This window comes from Corylus avellana, chromosome 2 (genome assembly GCF_965113065.1).
Source record: "Corylus avellana chromosome 2, dhCorAvel1.hap1.2, whole genome shotgun sequence".
NCBI lineage: Eukaryota > Viridiplantae > Streptophyta > Magnoliopsida > Fagales > Betulaceae > Corylus > Corylus avellana.
In genome coordinates, this window is record NC_142491.1 from 691,225 (window position 1) to 708,550 (window position 17,326).

Here is a 17,326-nt window from a genome sequence, read left to right on the forward strand (position 1 = left end):
ATGGAGTGGTAAAGCTTGGGAATCGGCAGAATTACCCAAGGGAAAGAAGGCTAAAGGGTGCAGATGGGTCTACAGAAAGAAAGAGTCATCGGAGAAAGCTGTATGGTCGACGGGGCTGATAGGGAGGCATGGTGTAATGTCTAAACCAAGTCCTATGCTCAAGTTCAAGAGGCGCTTGGACTTGAGGGACACTTGTGGAGTGTGATTGCCCTTGGGGCTGAGGCGGAGACATCTGGAGGAGACACGTTTTGATAGACTTGATGGGATTCAAGTCAAGGTGGAGATTGTTAAGTATGACTTGAATTAAAAGTCATGGTGGGACCCAATGATTTGTCTCCTTCCTCAAGTAAGAGAGGTTTTTTGGTTCAACCGGTTTGCTCATTTGCATGTGGGTTTTGGAGACCTTCTCCTATGTGTATTTGGACTCCTTGTTTGACTTATAGTAGAAGTCCTAGACCAACATGTAAAAGGAGAGTTAAGCTTCTATATAAGGAACAAAGCACAAGGTGAATTTGTGTGTGCCAAAAACGTGAAGCACCAAAGGGAGGAGAAAAAAGAGAGAATTTGAGAGAAGGAGGTACAAGGGCAGCAAGGGTGTTTTCTTCTTGGTAGTTTTTGGAGGAGCCAAAAACAAGTGATTAGAAGAAAAATGGTGCTGCAGAGTGAGAAAAAAAAAATAGAGATCAGCCACCATCCGTTCTAGCAAAAGAAGAGTTTGTACATCTGTCTTTTGTATTCTATTTTGAAAGCTTCAATTGATGAGAAAGGAATAGTCAGGCGAGAAGCAGCGGAACATTGCATCAAGGAAATAATGGAGGGAGAGAGAGGAAAAGAGATAAAGAAAAATGTCTTAAAATGGAGGAAATTGGCGAAAGAGACTATTGACGAGGGTGGAAGTTCTGATAAAAATATTGAAGAATTTGTAGCTAAATTGGTTAACTCTTAAGTTCATTTCCTAAGTTGCAGCTATTTCTTGGTCCAGTCTGACTGATTATGTAATAATTTTGGCTTATGACAAATGCCTTTTATGTAATAACTGCTCAATGGTTCAAATCCTATCTTTAGTTGCTTCTTGTTCAATTATTCCATCTGAAACATTCATATTTGCTCTATCAACTTTCATATGATATGATGTATTACTATACAGACGTAGTCTTCAAGAAAATCGCTTAAACTTTCGACAAGTGATGGTCTAAAATTCTAAAAAAGTGTTTCTTTAATGTCCAAATCAATGAAGAAACTGAATAAATTCAAATCAAATCACATCGAGGAATTTAGAACAAATAACAAATTTAATCCGTTTAAGATTCTTGTCTTTCTCAAGATGGAAGAGTAAAGCAAATTGATCTTATATTGAGAGATTGAGTTAGAGCGTTTAAAAAGTATTTTTAGTATCTGAAAAGCTGTGCCAAACAAAAAAATAGCATGTTTAGTAAAAAATTCAAAAGTTTTTTTTTTTTTTTTTTTTTTTACTTTTTACTCTAAAAATAGCCAAAATGCATTTGACAAAAACTTAAAAATGAAATTTTTGCTAAAAAAATCGTTTTAACTTTAAAAGCTCTATTTCCAAACGCAATCTCAAACATGCTTTAACTCTATTTGCAACACCATAATGACATTATGCAGAGTTAAAAGAGAAATTTTGAACACGTCTTTCCACCTACTAGCAACCTGAGATTGCGTAGGCAGTCACTTTTTAGGTGCGTGATTAGGTTTTTTTTAAAATACAATGATAATAATTTAAATGTGCACAATTTTTAAATTAAAATAAGCATTATAATGCCTTATTTTGTACCAATCTTTGCATTTAATAATTAATTGTGAGATATTGTTTAATAATTAATTTTTTAGATTAAATAGTATATTTATACTAAAAATCATCTCTTGTAGGAGTTAGCAGGATATTGAGAGGGAAAGAAAAATTAAGTGACATGTATCCATTTGAATGGAGCATGACCAGCTTCCACTAGTGGAGTTTCTCAGCATCATTAATTTGCTAATAATGAATCAAAGCACCCACATCAATTACAAGGAGATGGACACCCCAACAACAGGGATTGGGATCCACAGCTAGCTGTGGAATTGCACATCAATTTTTTTTTTTTTTTTTTTTTGAAATTTTTGCCATTAAATCTCATCTAAGGGTCTACAAACTGCCACATGTCCCACTAATTAAAAAAGTAATATTTTATTATTTAAATTGTAAAAATAAAATATAGTAAAAATAATAATAAAAAAATATGGGGTGACCGGCCACCCGAGCTGACCCATGAAGGTGGTTCCCTTGGATGAGATTTAATAGCTAGAATTTTAAAAAAATTTGATGGGCAATTCCCCAGCTATTGTTAGGGATCCTGATCCCAACAACAGAGTCACAAACAAACAATAAGCAATAAATCTATTAATAATCTCAAAAAAAAAGGGTAAATAAGCCAAACTTTTTTAAAGGTAGAGCAAAATAAGAAGGGTAACTTACTTGAAAAGAAATGTGGAGGAAAATAAGAAGAAAAAGATAAAAAGCAACAAAAAAACAAGACAAAAGAAATAGAAAAGGGTTCACCTTACTTGGGAAGAAAGAAAATAAAGGCCATCTTGAGAGAAATCTTGACAAAATCATGCAATCCTTGACTCGTAAAGAGAAGAAACGTGCTTTAATTTTGTTGCCAAATTTAAAAGCACAACCTGAAGTTAAAGTAAAAGAGGGAGACAAGTGGCCAGTATTTTTATTATGTATTCTTGAGACTATGTTTGATATTCTTCATAAATTAATGATTAAATGTTTGAAATTATTTTAATTTGAGAAATATTTCACGTTGACTAGTTTGTGATTCATTATTATTTTTGTTTATATCAAATACTTACTTTCTTTGATTTATTATTATTCAAATTTAATCTCTCTTAACATGTCATTGAAATCAAATTTTCAATCAAACCCACACTCAATCGACTTTATTTTTAATTAGGGCTTTATTGTTAAATCTTCCGATTAGAAGAGTTGATTCTCTGCCTAATCGAGTTATAAATTTGTCTAGGGAATCCTTGAAGCCATAGTGTTTTTTCTATTAATTTTTCCTTAACTCTATTTTACTTAATTTAGTTTTTATTAATTTAATCACTTTTTAGTGGAAAACAACAATCAGCTAATTTTATTTTTATACACCGTAATAGAAATTTTACTAATCGAGTGTCTACTATTCTCTGTGGATCGTCTTCGGTCTTACCAAAAATTTATTACTTGCGATAACTTATACTTGGATTTACAATCTTTTTGACGTAATATTAATTCCGATTGCCATTTTTATAAGATCAAAGGTTTAATGGCAACATGCCTACAGTAGCATGTGTTTCTTAACATATGAAAAGCACGCTTTTTTAATAACATGCACTTCTTACTTGTTTTCTTTAATACATACTTTAGAAATAAAATTCTTAAAGGCATGTGGCTGCGACTGGGTAAACCATGTTTTTAATTTTTGCAAAATAATACTAAAGAAAATTCTTAATTTTCAAATTACTCATTTTTGTCAATTTTCCATCCAAATATTTAATAGGAATAGTGTCACGTCTTCTTGTTTGCCATGTGACATCTACCAAAACGATGACACGGCTACAGTTATTCATGCCCGATCTATCAAAAACATTAAAGAAGACAACCCAAAAAGAATAAATGAATTAAAAATAACAAATAAAAACACCTTGAAAGCTTCAATACGAGACCAACTAGTCTTCATAATTAAATTTTTTTATTTAAAACTAAAATAATAATAATAATAGCTCATCACAAGCCGAATTTATTACATAATCACTTCGACTTGACAATGAAACAGCTCCAACTTAGGAAATGGACAAAGAATCAACCAATTTAGTTACAAATTCTTCAATGTTTTTATCAGAGCTTCCACCCTCGTCAACAGCCTCTTTGGCCAGCTTCCTCCACTTGAAAGAATTTTTCTTTATCTCTTTTCCTCTCTCTCCCTCCATTATTTCCTTGATGCAATGTTCCGCTGCTTCTCGCCTGACAATTCCTTTCTCATCAGCTGGAACTTTCAGTCCCATCTTCCAAACATCTATAATATACTTTGCATTCGTGCTCTGGTCTGACCAATATGGCACTGCAACCATCGGCACACCGAAGCTAAGGCCTTCCAAAGTAGAGTTCCACCCACAATGCGTTACAAAGCATCCCACTGCCTCGTGAGCCAACACCTTCAACTGAGGACACCAACGAACAACCAATCCCTTTTGAGACGTCTCCTCTACAAAATGTTTAGGGAGTTTTTCCTCTTCTGATTCCCTTACACAATATCATGTTAAAGTAATAATTGAATGATTAAATTTACATCTTCCTATAAGTTTAAGATTTCAGGATAACTAGTAATTAATATGGTATTAGAGTCAAAAGTTCTAAAATCGAATATTGACTCTATCATTCACCCCTATTTAATTAAAATATTGCACATGTTAGACTTCACCTATTAAAAGAGAGTTCGAACCCACTCATGAGGAAGTGTTAAAGTAATAATTAAATGATTAAATTTAATTCTTCCTATGTGAAATTTTTAGGATAAATGGTAATTTAACATATTAATAATAATAAAAATAAAAACAGTGCAAAAAATTGGTAGTCACAAGCCCTCACCTCTTGCTCCAACTCATAAAAAGTGTTGACAAGGACACAATCAGCTTTATCAATGTTGGAGAATTGACCCACAAGCGTGTCAAAGTAAGCCGGGTAGGATCCGAAATCATAAATGAAGGATGGCATATCTTGAGGTCCAAGAGGAGGCGATCCAGGAAGCAAAATTTCAGTCTCTGAAAGCGGGAGTTTCAGTACTCCTTTGTGAACATGGTAATATATATTATCAACAGCACAAGATTGAGTGAAAAGCACAGCCCCGAGTAATCCAAACTTTTTGGCTACGTCTAGCGCCCAAGGCACAAAAGGATCATAAACAACACAATCAACAGGACAGCCTGAGCTAGAAACTTTCTCAATGAGCTCAACTAGAGTTTGCGACCCGACTCGCTGGAAGCGCTCCAAATAGGTGTGGATGCTCTCAGCTTGTGCTATCCCGCCTTCATCATAGCCGTCGGAGATTGTCTCAAGAGCAATGGAGGTGGCTTCTTTATGCATGGTGTTGGAGATGGATTTGGTAATAACGAGTGTAACTTTTACTCCTTTGTGCTCCAAACGCTTCGAGAATTGCATCATGGGATTAATGTGGCCTTGCGCTGGATAGGCCAAGACCAAACAATGAGCTCTGTAGACATTTCTTTCCTTGTCCATTCTGGCTTACACAACTTCAAGATTAACACGAAGTTGTATGGTGTGGCCTTGCCTAAATGTAAATCTGAATCTGAATATATAGTTGTGTTTATTAAAAAATCATACAACTCACGTGAAAGTTTGTGAGAAAAAAGACAAGGAGAAAACAGCTCATTGCTGAAAGGACCACATGGCCGAAGTAGAATATTAAATTAAAGACCAGAATTAAAAAGAACATGTTTTTTGTTAACCATATAGATGGAGATCCTACAGCTGTAAATCATAATACTAGAGGTCATGGAGACCATGCAGTAGCATATCACGCAAATCTCTCAGCAAATCATGAAGTCAACAAAGAATCATCTAAGGGTGTGTGTCAAGCAAGGCAAGCTTGGCCTAACATAGCAAGGCAAATATATGTGATCTTTACGGTATGACTTGCGCACCAACAAGTAAGGGTGGCAACTTTTGACACGATAAGCGAATTTGACACGAATCGAACACAAAATTAAATGGTTAGACTTGAGGAATTTGACCCGTTTAATTAATTGTGTCTAGTTAGGATTGACCTATATATAGTCTTATATCAACGTCTCAACACGAACCCAACCCAACCCGCAACATCGTGGTTAGCAATTTTTAACATGACCCGCAAACCCGACACGAACTCAATACAAAATTAGAGGGTTAAGGTTAAGTTGTTTGACCTGTTTAATTAAATGGACCGATTTATGGTTAACCTATATAGTCTTATATTCATACTTGGACTCGAACTGAACTCGACAAGCGAACATGAGTTACCACCCCCACCAGCTAGGTACGAAGACAAGAGAATATGTGACATCATTGCAGGATTGCATTCTCCACAAGGAAACCTTAGAGGAAATACTCTACACATAGGAATCAGGTGATTTGAATTAATTACAATTAGACATTTCATTCCATTTTATTTTCATGTAAAGCAATATATAATGCCCTAAGCATCTTGTGTAAATCATCACGTAAAAGAAATCCACCTACTAATAATATTAGGGCATATTTGGGATTGTGTTTGAGAAACACAATTTTTAAGTCAAAAAAGACTTTTAGCAAATTAATCTTCATTTTTAAGGGCAGACTTTTAGCAAGCCAGATTCTCATGATTCATCATTGTTATCCACGAAAAGGGGGTAAAAAATGAGCATACAACTTTGACCAAGAAAGACGGGGCAATAAGACAGAGCAGGGCCCATCTCAACCAAGTGCTGGATAGCGTCAATACCATCTCTGGTCATAGTGAATCAAGGATGCCCACGATACCCGTTAGGTTTAGGGTTTTGATATCAATGTTAAGTCAACTTGAATGAATCATTAATTTGGACAGAAGAGTATGAATCCCAATCTCACTTGTCATATTCCATTGTGAAAATGCAAATTTCTTCTGAAGATTTTCTCATGATAAATCTAATCCATGAAATCATATATATATATATATATATATATATATATATAAATTTCCGTTTTGAGAGTGGAAAAAGAACTAAGGGCAGAGTGGTTTCCAGACCAGCAGATAAGAAGAGAAAATAAAACAGTAGCAAACTGACCTGAATGATCTGTATGTACAACACCATGCCAAAGTCCAAGATCCTTAATAAATTGCCCCTATCAGATATATACAGCATATGCAGGAACACTTCCCATCTCCTTATAGGTCTCATTCAAAATTCTGAACAGCCGGCAAAACTCGGATATTCAGCATCAATGATACACCAGAGATATACATGCACTGAAGCAAGATCATGAAAAAAGAAAATGCATAACACCAACCATCTCAAGAAACATAAGCATGAAATCCAAAGTACACCATGAAAGAACCAATATTAGTTTGATGAAGAACCTTAGAACTCCGATCAAGGCCATGGGAAGCAACCTATCAATGCAGAATTAAATAAGGAAATATTACTTAACCATAACCAAAAAAAAAAAAAAATGATGAAAACAAATTTGAACAAAAGGCAAAAAAAAAAAAAAAGGGTAACTTAAGTAGGAATACATCTTTAAGTTCACGTACTTAGGTCATTGTAGGAAGTGTCATACATATAAACAAAGCAAAAGACCCTTTATCAAGCTAAAATGACAAAACTAAAATAATCGCAAGACCCTAAAAATTAAAAAAAAAGTTCTCTTCACCGTGCAAGTTAGAGCAGCATAGCGTTCCTCATTCAAGTACAATGGCTTCCCTCTATGCATGTCAATATCCTGCGAAATAATAATAATAAGAAGTGTAAATCGCTAGAAGAAAAACTTGCAACAAAGCTAGCAGAAGGCTATAAAACTTCAAACAAGTACTACAGTTTTCAGCAGTGATATCTAAAACACTTCAAAATCCTGACCAATTAAATTGACCTTCTATACAAAGATTGCAGCATTTGAATGGAATTAGGTGAATGTAAACAATTTATTATTTTTATCTTTTCAAAGGGAAAGAAACTGAATAGACTTGAAATCAGCATGTGGGTTTTTAAGAATAAATCAAACCTCAGATAGATAAACTTTAAAACTTTGGCATCCAATCAATTGATTGTAACTTAAATCTAAGTGAGGAAGTTTAAAACAAAAGAATTATTGTATGGGCAAAATACCCTTTTGAGAAAGAAAAATTAAAAGAAGAAGAATCCATTCAAAGAGACAAGAAAATGCGGGTTCATAAAGACAGAACAAAAACAACAGAAGCAAGAAAATCCATTCAAAATACCCTTTTTTTTTAATCATTTTTCGGGTGGACTGTGGCCATAGGCAAAATTTTGACTCATGATACTCTGCGTAAGAGAAACATAGTGGTAGTGGAGTGGTGTTGTATGTGCAAGAAGATCGGAGAGTCAGTCGATCATCTTCTTCTCCATTGTGAGCTCGCAAGTGCTCTTTGGCATACGATTTTTAAGCGGTTTGGGTTGCATTGGGGCATGCCTTGCAGGGTGAGGGACTTGTTCGATAGCTGGTGGTCGGGAGGACGATCTCAAAGCGCGGTTGTGTGGAAGATGATCCCCCTGTGTCTTATGTGGTGTATATGGAATGAAAGAAATGCTAGATGTTTTGAAAATTCCACTAGGACCATAGAGGAATTGACTCATTTTTTCTTCTTTACTCTTTACTCTTTGACGGCCGCTTGGTTAGCTCCTTTAATGATTAGTTTCTCTGATTTTCTTTTTCATTTCTCTCCCTTTTAGGCGCTCTCTGTTTATACTTCCCCTGTATGTGGGTTGCACCCCTTTGCACCTTTTTATATCATTATTACTTATCAAAAAAAAAAAAACAGAAGCAAGAAAAGTTTACCTCTTCGCCAAAAGTATCCAGGTAAGGTGATGGCCAATGAGCCTAACGTGCAGATCTCTGTAGCAGGATTGTTGTTCTCTATCATAACAAAGAACATGATTTATCAGTTATCAACTCAAAAGAAAAAGTTCAAGGTAAGACAGAAGAAATAGAACTATGGAGACTTTTTGAGCTTCCTACAAATAAACTAGAAAAACCTATAAAGCATACCCTGATCAATAGGAACACTCCAGTACCAGCACCACAGACCATTGCATGAGCTTGGCATCCACTTTGGCTTTAAAAGAATAAAATATAACCAAACTTCCAGTTAGTTGATAAAGCATATGCATGTAAACATGTGACATTGAGATCAAATGTTAAGCATGAACCACAAAAGGTTAATTTGATCTCTTTTTATAGTTTATTTAATGCCTTATGACATCAAGATCAGAAGTATGACTCTGTGAACTTTTGAGAAACACGATCTGTAACAGAAACTATGAGGATTGGAGGAGCAAGAACCTGCAGCAAGACTTCCAGCTTGAAGAGCATAATCTACCACACAGGAGGCATAATGCGGGCTCACCAAGGCTAATTTTGCAGTCAGGGCAACACTGTTTTATCAACCTGATAAAATATATATATATATATATATATATATATATATATATATATATATACACGGAGATTTTCAAGAGAAAAAGGACATTCTGTAAGCATATCTGAAGTGGAAAAGTTAAAAACAAACCTCTGCAAGAGATCCTGGTAAACATGGGGAAGATGCATTAACTTAAATGGAATTGCAGGTGTAATATGCATTTCATGTATGCATTTCATGTCCAAAACTACGAACTTTGAACTGCTCACAGAAATGATAAACCCATTTTAAAGCTAGAGGACGCAGAATTTCTTCCTTTAAAACAACATCCAGCAGTGGAATCTTAAACAAGTTCTCCAGCTGTTGGATTTCATTGAACTCGATCAATGAACCATCAGTGATATCCATCATGTCATTGATGGCAACAGATGATCTATCAAACACATTATCCCTATCATAGAAAGGTGCTGGGGCAGATGCGTTGAGTAGTTTCCACAGCAGTGCACACCTCCGCAAATAAGGGAAACTCAAGCTACGAATTTGTATCCCTCATATTACTCGATGGGCCAATATAACGTGAGACAAAATATTGCTGGGCACATCCAGATTCCCCCAAAACTTTGGAGATGTCAGAAATCAGGCAATCATTCAATCCTAGTTCACTCGTCTTGCAATGATGTATCCCACAATATGTAATTATAGCCTGCATTCCAATTATCAGGATCAGGAAACTAGACTAGTGATGGTAAATTGGATTTATTAGTAAAAGGAGTTAAGTTCTACCTGCACTACAGAGACGGCATAGAAGACATGCACAAGGGATAACATGGATTCTTCGCATGATAGAAATGGGTATGGAAGACAAAAGATAACCCACATCAATGATGAAAAAGGGTCACCAGAAAGGACAGGCTCAGAAGTTCGATTCCAAAATTGAGTATCAGGAAAGAATTCTTTCATCTCAAGGTGCTTCAAGATACCTAAAATATTACCTTTGAAGCATAACAACAATGATACCAGCATGTAAATTCATAGAATCTAATGAAGTTCATAGAGCTTGATTATCAAATTCCCTAAAAATGAAAAAAATAAATAAAAATAAAGAACAGTTGTCAATACACTTCTGAACTGCTACCCTTTTCTCAAGCAAATTGTTGAATTAATTGCAAAACAAAAGAACCATGCTTAAACAGCTGCAATGCTCATCTCCGACTGCCCTTTGGGGGATGGATGGGAAGCTCCTAAAGCATCTATTTTCATCTGACTCAATAATCGCAAAATAGCCTGACCTCTAAAACTTCAACTAGGCACTGTATTATCTTTGAGAAGATGATTTTATTTTTTTGATAAATAATATGTCTTTGAGAAGACGATATTTTAAGCATCATAAACAAGTGTTAAGCAAATTTCCTACCCAAAAATCAAGAATAAATCTGCATGACTCGAGTTGACATTTTTTGTTTTGCTACATCTTTTAAATACAACCTCATATCTGTTTAGTAGGAATGAGAGGGGGAAAGAACGAAAGAGATTGGCATTTTTCTTTACAAGTGTTTAGTAGGAGGATAGAAAGGTGAGAGGTTGAAAAGTATTTTCTAATAAATTTACATTATACCCTTGGTTGAAATTGTTTTTGCTAAATTACAGAAGTAAAATTGTCAAACCAAGAATTCAGGAAATATGGTGGGACTGGTAGGACAAAGCCCATCCATGTCCTGCTCCTTCCTCTTTCTACCCTACAAATAAGAGAAAATGGCAATCCACTCTTCCATTGTTCTCCCATCCTTATTTGTCCTCGATAGGTTTCTAAATTTGCTAATTCAGTGACAAAATAATTTTGAATATATGTTTTAGACCTAAGGTTGTGTTCAAGACAAGTTTGGAGCTTAAATGAAGAAAAATCAAGAGTTGAAGATTTGGATCAATCAAACTCAATTTGGATTGATCAAACTAAATTTGGATCGATCAAATTCAAATTGAATCAATCAAATTTGTCCAGAAAAGGAAAAGTTTGTATAATAAGATCGCAAATTTGGATCGATCAAAAACATTTGGACCGATCAAACTTAAATTGGATCGATCAAAATTTCTGCAAAACCATTTCACCCTAGCTAACTTTGATCAAACAGCCTTGGCTTTCCCTAGACTATATAAGCATCATAACCAATGACCTTAGGGGAGTTAGGGAGGCTATTTCACTATTGTTCTAAAGAGTTTTCATCATGTTCTTGAGCCTAAACAATGCCTAACCCTCTCCTTCACATGCCAAGAAAAAATTTGTCTAGAGAGTTTTCATAGCCTATTCTCTTGGAGTGTTTCTTTCAAACCACATAGTCCATCATCAAAAGGAATTTCACATGCCAAGAAAAAATTTGTCTAGAGAGTTTTCATAGCCTATTCTCTTGGAGTGTTTCTTTCAAACCACATAGTCCATCATCAAAAGGAATAGAATGACATAAAGCAAAAGGAAAAACAATATTCTCATTATCTTCTTCTATATGGAAGCCTGTTTCTCTCTTTTGAAGGTTCATCCCTTGCACAAAAGCTAAAAGTCTCATCCAACATTTTGATATATTTTTCTGGTCATGGGTAATGTATTTGGCCACTGCTGCATGGCTCATAACAAACCGAACATCTTCAAGCACTCTAATGGTTGTCTCATACAAATTTCCACACTTAACAACCTGCAAAGGAATAATTTTAATTTTTTATTATTATTATTATTTTTTTTTTTGATAAGTAAAGAGCGGTTAATAGCTCATAAACAATCTTTTTATAAAGAGCGGAAATGGAGAGGGAGGATTCTATCCCCTAAAAAGAGAATAAAACATATTTCAAAACCACAGAGAAAGATTTCTGCTGTTTAGAAGGGAAATAATTATCAAAAAAATAATTTTCTAAGGCAATAATTATCTCCAGGTACGTTTTAACATGTATCATTAATTCCACTGGCTTGCAAAGTAAAAACAAAAATCATGCATTACCTACCCGTAAACTATCATCTTCACCAGCACATGAAAAAAAAATGTCCCCCAAACATCCCAACAGTGTAGCAAGTAGGTTCATTTCCTTCACAAGATGCAGTGTTAAGAGTAGGCACAGTCAAGATTTGCACAGAGAAAGTGGACAGTAGAGGATATTTCTTCAAAGCATGATAAGTGCCCTCATTTATGGCATCATTTACAACTTTTGGATAGTAGCTCATACATACTTTAGCAAACTCATATTTGAAAAGAGGTTCTCCGAGCAGTTTCAGAAGCAACTCACTGAGCTTCTTCACAACGTCTTCTCTCAAAAACCTCTCTGCCCTCACCAGATTCTCCAACAAGCCAACAGAAGAAAAGACAACCCTAGAAACAAAAATGAGCAAACTCTCATTATACTTGCAAAAATCTAAAAGCATCTCAACCAACCTAAATGTTAGCTCATTTGCAACCTCCATTCGCTCTCCAATACAGTCACCAGCTCTAGGATTTTCTTGAGAAGTAGTTTCTGCAACCATTAACTTCTCTTTACAACAAATGAAGAGAGCATTAGATTTTGCAAACTCCTCTGGAAGGGGTCGTATTTGTTCTGCACCTTTATGCTTTGAGCAGAAGCCCTCATGTTTCCATGCCGTAATATCCCCACAATCACAGCAACCGCCACCCGTATAGAAAATAGAATAATCGTGGTGCTTGTGGTTCCCATTCTGAAAACAAGGAACACAAATTGCACATGTCAGGTTGTGTTCACAAGTCTGACACCTGTATGCTACGAGTAATTCTAAAAGTCGTGCTTGTGTCCCTCGTAAGTTCCTCCAAGAATGATGTGGTTATCAAAATCATCATTTGATCAAAATTTAATAATGTTTAATCACAAGCTCAATGGTGATTTTAATTGCCACATCATTCTTAGAGGAACTCAAAAAGAACACAAGAGGGACTTGTAACATTACTCGTATGCTAAATCATTGTTTCCCCAAACAGCGCCACAATTCAAACACCACGCTGGCCAACACTCATTTTGGAGAGGTGCTTCAGGGCAGCAGCCAACATCAACCATTTTAACCACTCCACGCTATCCCGGAATCGTCTATTTACTCTAGTGGAAGCTTTCTTAGAACCTGGCTTAGCTTCTCGGAATGCTTCCCTTATTTCCTCATCTGTAGGCAATATGGCAGACACCAGCTCTGGTATGCGAGTCTTGTCATCCTTGACAAATTCAACTAACCCAGGTGGGAGACAATCCCCCGGGAATTCCAAGTAGAGCAAGCCTCTGGTATCAAACACATACAAAATGTAAAAATAAAATACCCATAACCCAAAAAATATTTAGTATTAAATACCAAAAAAAAAACTAAGTGGCTCTATTCGTTCTCCACAAGTCATCAGTTGCATAAGCTGGACTCCACCACCATTGGATGTAATCAAGATCAAGTGGGATGCGGCTATTTGTAAGCGAGAGCAGAAGATGGGCATGGGGTTCGTAGCCCGAAATTCTGCTGGTCATGTGATTGCTTCTTTTTGTGCTACTAAACCTTTCGTGGTGGATCCTGGTATTGCAGAAGCTATTTCAGCATGGAAAATGATTGAGGTAGTTGTCTCATTGGGCTTTCAATTTGTCCTTTTTGAGGGGGATTCTCTTGAAATTGTGCAAGCCTTGAAGCAGGGAGGAATTTGCTTGGGTAGATATGGCCAAGTTGTTAATGAAGCTAAAATCTGTTTAGATTTGATTCATTCCTAGAGCATTTGTCATGTAAATCGTAGTGCAAACAATGCTGCTCATTGTCTAGCTAAGCATGCTTTTTCATTAGATTCAGATCAGTTGTGGATGGATGGTTATCCCAGCTGTATCCATGACCTTGTATTGTTTGAGAAGCATTTGGTTTGATCTATATGAGATATGCTGGTCTTTTATTCAAAAAAAAAAAAAAAAAAAAATTGCATTCATCAAACTAAGAATATAGAAGGACGCATTTCCTAAAGTAAGTCTCCGGTCTCCATATAAGCCATTTTTGTTGTATCAGAAAAACACTCCACGTACTTAAACTAACTAAAATCCTAACATTCATCAATCAATTTCTTTATATTACTACATTTGCGCGACCCAATGAACAAAAAGGCAAAAATTACCAGGACTAAAAAAAAAGACTTTTATGGAAACAAAAAGAGCCAAATCATGCATTAAACCCATATCCACAGCTTCACAAAACAGCATAAAAATTGAACGCCGATTACCAAAATCGAAACGATCACGAAATCAAGGAATCCAAAAGGGAATTTCAGAAAATCTAGGGGAAAGTAGACCTGCAGGATTCGGTCCCGGTGCTTGAGTTGGCTCGATTCGAGAGAGGAATCGACATCCATGTTCTCCATACTAGGAGAGCCCCGCCAGAAGCGCACCAGCCAATCCGTGCAACATAAACACCGCCTTAGCCCAGAGCTCTCGCTCCCCAGGTTTGCCTCTCTACCGATTTCTGTTCAATTCCTTTCTTTTCGTTTTCAGGGAAGCTTCCACTTCCAACCAACCACCAACTTTCTTTCCCTCTCTCCCTGTCTGTCTTTCACCGACTCTGGAATAATCTCATAGATAATGCTATTATGGTGATAATGTTAACTATTTACTTCCCTTCCTTCGCTCTCTCTCGCGTTTGCTTCTTTGGAGTTCATAACGTGGAAAATGTTACGTGTTTTTTTTTTTTAAGTGTTGTTGGAAAATTATTTAATAAAAATTAAATGAGAGAAATAGAAGTAATTTTTATTTTTTTTTAGTTTTATAAAATAATTTCTACATAGAACGAGAAGGAGATAAAAAAAAATACTAGAAGAACACTTAACATTTTATATATATATATATATATATGTATATTAGGGCACTTCCTATCGTTTGCATGCCGTTGATGGAGGCGGGCCCAAGTCCATTTATGAGCCTGGTTAGCCTATTTTGGGCTCTAAAGTATAAGAACTTGAACGGGTCTGGTGTTTGCTTGATCCGAGTCTTTATAAGAATTAAGACAACAAAATATTGATTATAAAATAAATCTCTTTATTTATTTTCACTTGAACCCAAATTACATTATTGAAAGGATAATAGTATAACAGTATAAACATTTGGCATAGAGATGGAGTCGCCTTTCCATCCAATAAATAATAATAATAATAATAATAATAATAATAATAATCTTTTTAATACTTAGGTTTTCCCCTTTTTATTTTTTCAACTTTCGTTTTAATTCGTATTATAGATAGTATTTGATTTATGGGTAAATACCAGTTTAATACTTCCATCATTATTCTGTCAACCAAACTAACCAAACCCTGGTCTGGAGGTGGTTGACAACCCATTTTTTTGGCCAGTAGGGGTAGTCGAACCACTCATAAGGCCCATGGAGGTGATTTGACCAACCCTAGATGGGTCGCAGGGGTGGCCGAAACCACCTCATGGCAGTCTGCTGACGGAATTGTGATAAGAGTATTAAATTGATATTTACTCATAAATCAAGTACTATCAATAATACGAATTAAAACTTAGGTATGAAAAAGTAAAAATGTGAAAACCTAAGTACTAAAAAAGTAATTAACCCAAAAGAATATACAAGGAAAAAACTAAAGCTCCATTCATGGGTTGCAATGTCCTTCAACTTCTCCTGGGTGGCAAGGATTTGGACCAGAGGGTGGTACGTTTAATGCTCGATCTTTTGGAAATGTCACCTTCTTTGCACCAAGTGTTGGCTTCATCATGCCACCCAAAGGCCTTGAACCCTCAACAAGATGGCTGCTAAAAGCAATCAGCAACAGCAGAAGGATCGCCATCTTCATGAAGAACACGATGGAGAAAGAAGAATAATGTGTAGTGCTAGTTTCCATAAATTACCAAGGGATAAATTATTGGGAGAGGTTTAATTTAGAGAATAGATCGAGAGGCTTGTTGAAGAATATTTATGATGCATGTCTTTAATTATGTATCTATATATATATACATGAATGCATATATAAATTAATATATAATTCCTGCAAACTTCAAGGAACCTTCCTAGAACCTTTACATTAAATTAAAAATATACATTATATTGCATGCATTCATATTAATCTATCGAAACCTTATAATTTCCATAGCTTTCTTATTATTCTCACCATAATCGACTTCTTTGATCACTTCCAATAAGAAATTTAGTAATATCCCAAATCATTTTTTTTTAAAAAAAAAAAAAAATTTAACGCAAGAAATTACACGTTCGACCACAACCAGAATGAGTTTACGCGTGAGATTGTCCTGTCAAAGCTGTAGAAATTCTACTGCAATTACTTGTTACTTGTACAGAGAGTTCGTACGCAGATTCTTGGCAAGTTCTTGGTAGCTAGGTGCATGCAGGAGCTGCTATACTTTCACAGAAAGTTCATAAAAAAAATCTAAGCATATTACGTACCCAATCCATCTTCTCCTTGCGACCCAAGAAATTTTTTTTTTTTTGATAAGTAATAAGGAGTTTTATTAAATATAAGAAGCTTATTTTATTATTATTATTATTATATATAGCTGCAAATATACATAGTTTGGGATAGAAAATTATAAATATAAGAAGTTTAAGTGTATTTTCATATGGCCATTTCAGATACCAAAGGTGTAATTACTTGGACATATCCCAAAGGAAAGCAACTTAGACCTGCGTCTCCCTTTTGAATGGTGTGCTTCTCCTGCGGGCAAATTTCTTCAAGAAGAATTTCATGTAATCGTCCGAGAAAATTCGAATAGTGAAGTTGCAGAATGAAGGTAATGGAATGATCATCGTGGGTCCTTCTGCCATGCATGCTTCGGTCCACATAATCTCTCATAGTTATCTCCAAATTATGCAAACTTGTTATTCAAGTAATCCAAAATCATGAGTACCCTTCGTAGAATGTGTGTAGTGACCCGAATTGTAATCTCCGGTTAAAGAGTTAATTTTGAGATTTTGATATAATATAATATTTTTATGGATATAATAGTAATCTTAAAGGTGTCTGAAGAAATATGTTGATATTTATGAAAATATATTTTGATTAGTGGAATTTAATCTATAGGCCTTGATTTACATTATGGATGATTTAAAAGCATCAAATAATTTTATTTATGGCAAAGGAGGTTATTTTAGGTCGTAAGCTATAATGATTTAATAAATAAATAAAAGTTTTAAAAAAAAATTGAAG

General features: G+C 35.3%; 1 protein-coding gene and 2 pseudogenes across 2 annotated transcripts; all 3 read right to left on the reverse strand.

Moving 5' to 3' along the window:
- Nucleotides 1–3,721: 3,721 nt before the first annotated feature.
- LOC132177102 (UDP-glycosyltransferase 74E2) lies at nt 3,722–4,611 on the reverse strand. The gene is given in 2 exon segments (XM_059589325.2): nt 3,722–4,358; nt 4,361–4,611. Coding segments are annotated over 2 exon segments (624 nt in total). The 5' UTR covers nt 4,461–4,611; the 3' UTR covers nt 3,722–3,834.
- LOC148587154 (UDP-glycosyltransferase 74F2 pseudogene) lies at nt 4,523–5,287 on the reverse strand (annotated as a pseudogene).
- Nucleotides 5,288–6,854: 1,567 nt separating this feature from the next.
- LOC132174345 (uncharacterized) lies at nt 6,855–12,972 on the reverse strand (annotated as a pseudogene). The gene is made up of 10 exons (XR_015911476.1): nt 12,147–12,972; nt 11,553–11,842; nt 9,942–10,185; nt 9,309–9,861; nt 9,083–9,187; nt 8,789–8,855; nt 8,579–8,656; nt 7,436–7,504; nt 7,143–7,175; nt 6,855–7,031 (listed from the first exon to the last, which is right to left on the reverse strand). The product of XR_015911476.1 is annotated as an uncharacterized LOC132174345 (transcript).
- Between the last annotated feature and the right edge of the window lie 4,354 nt (nt 12,973–17,326).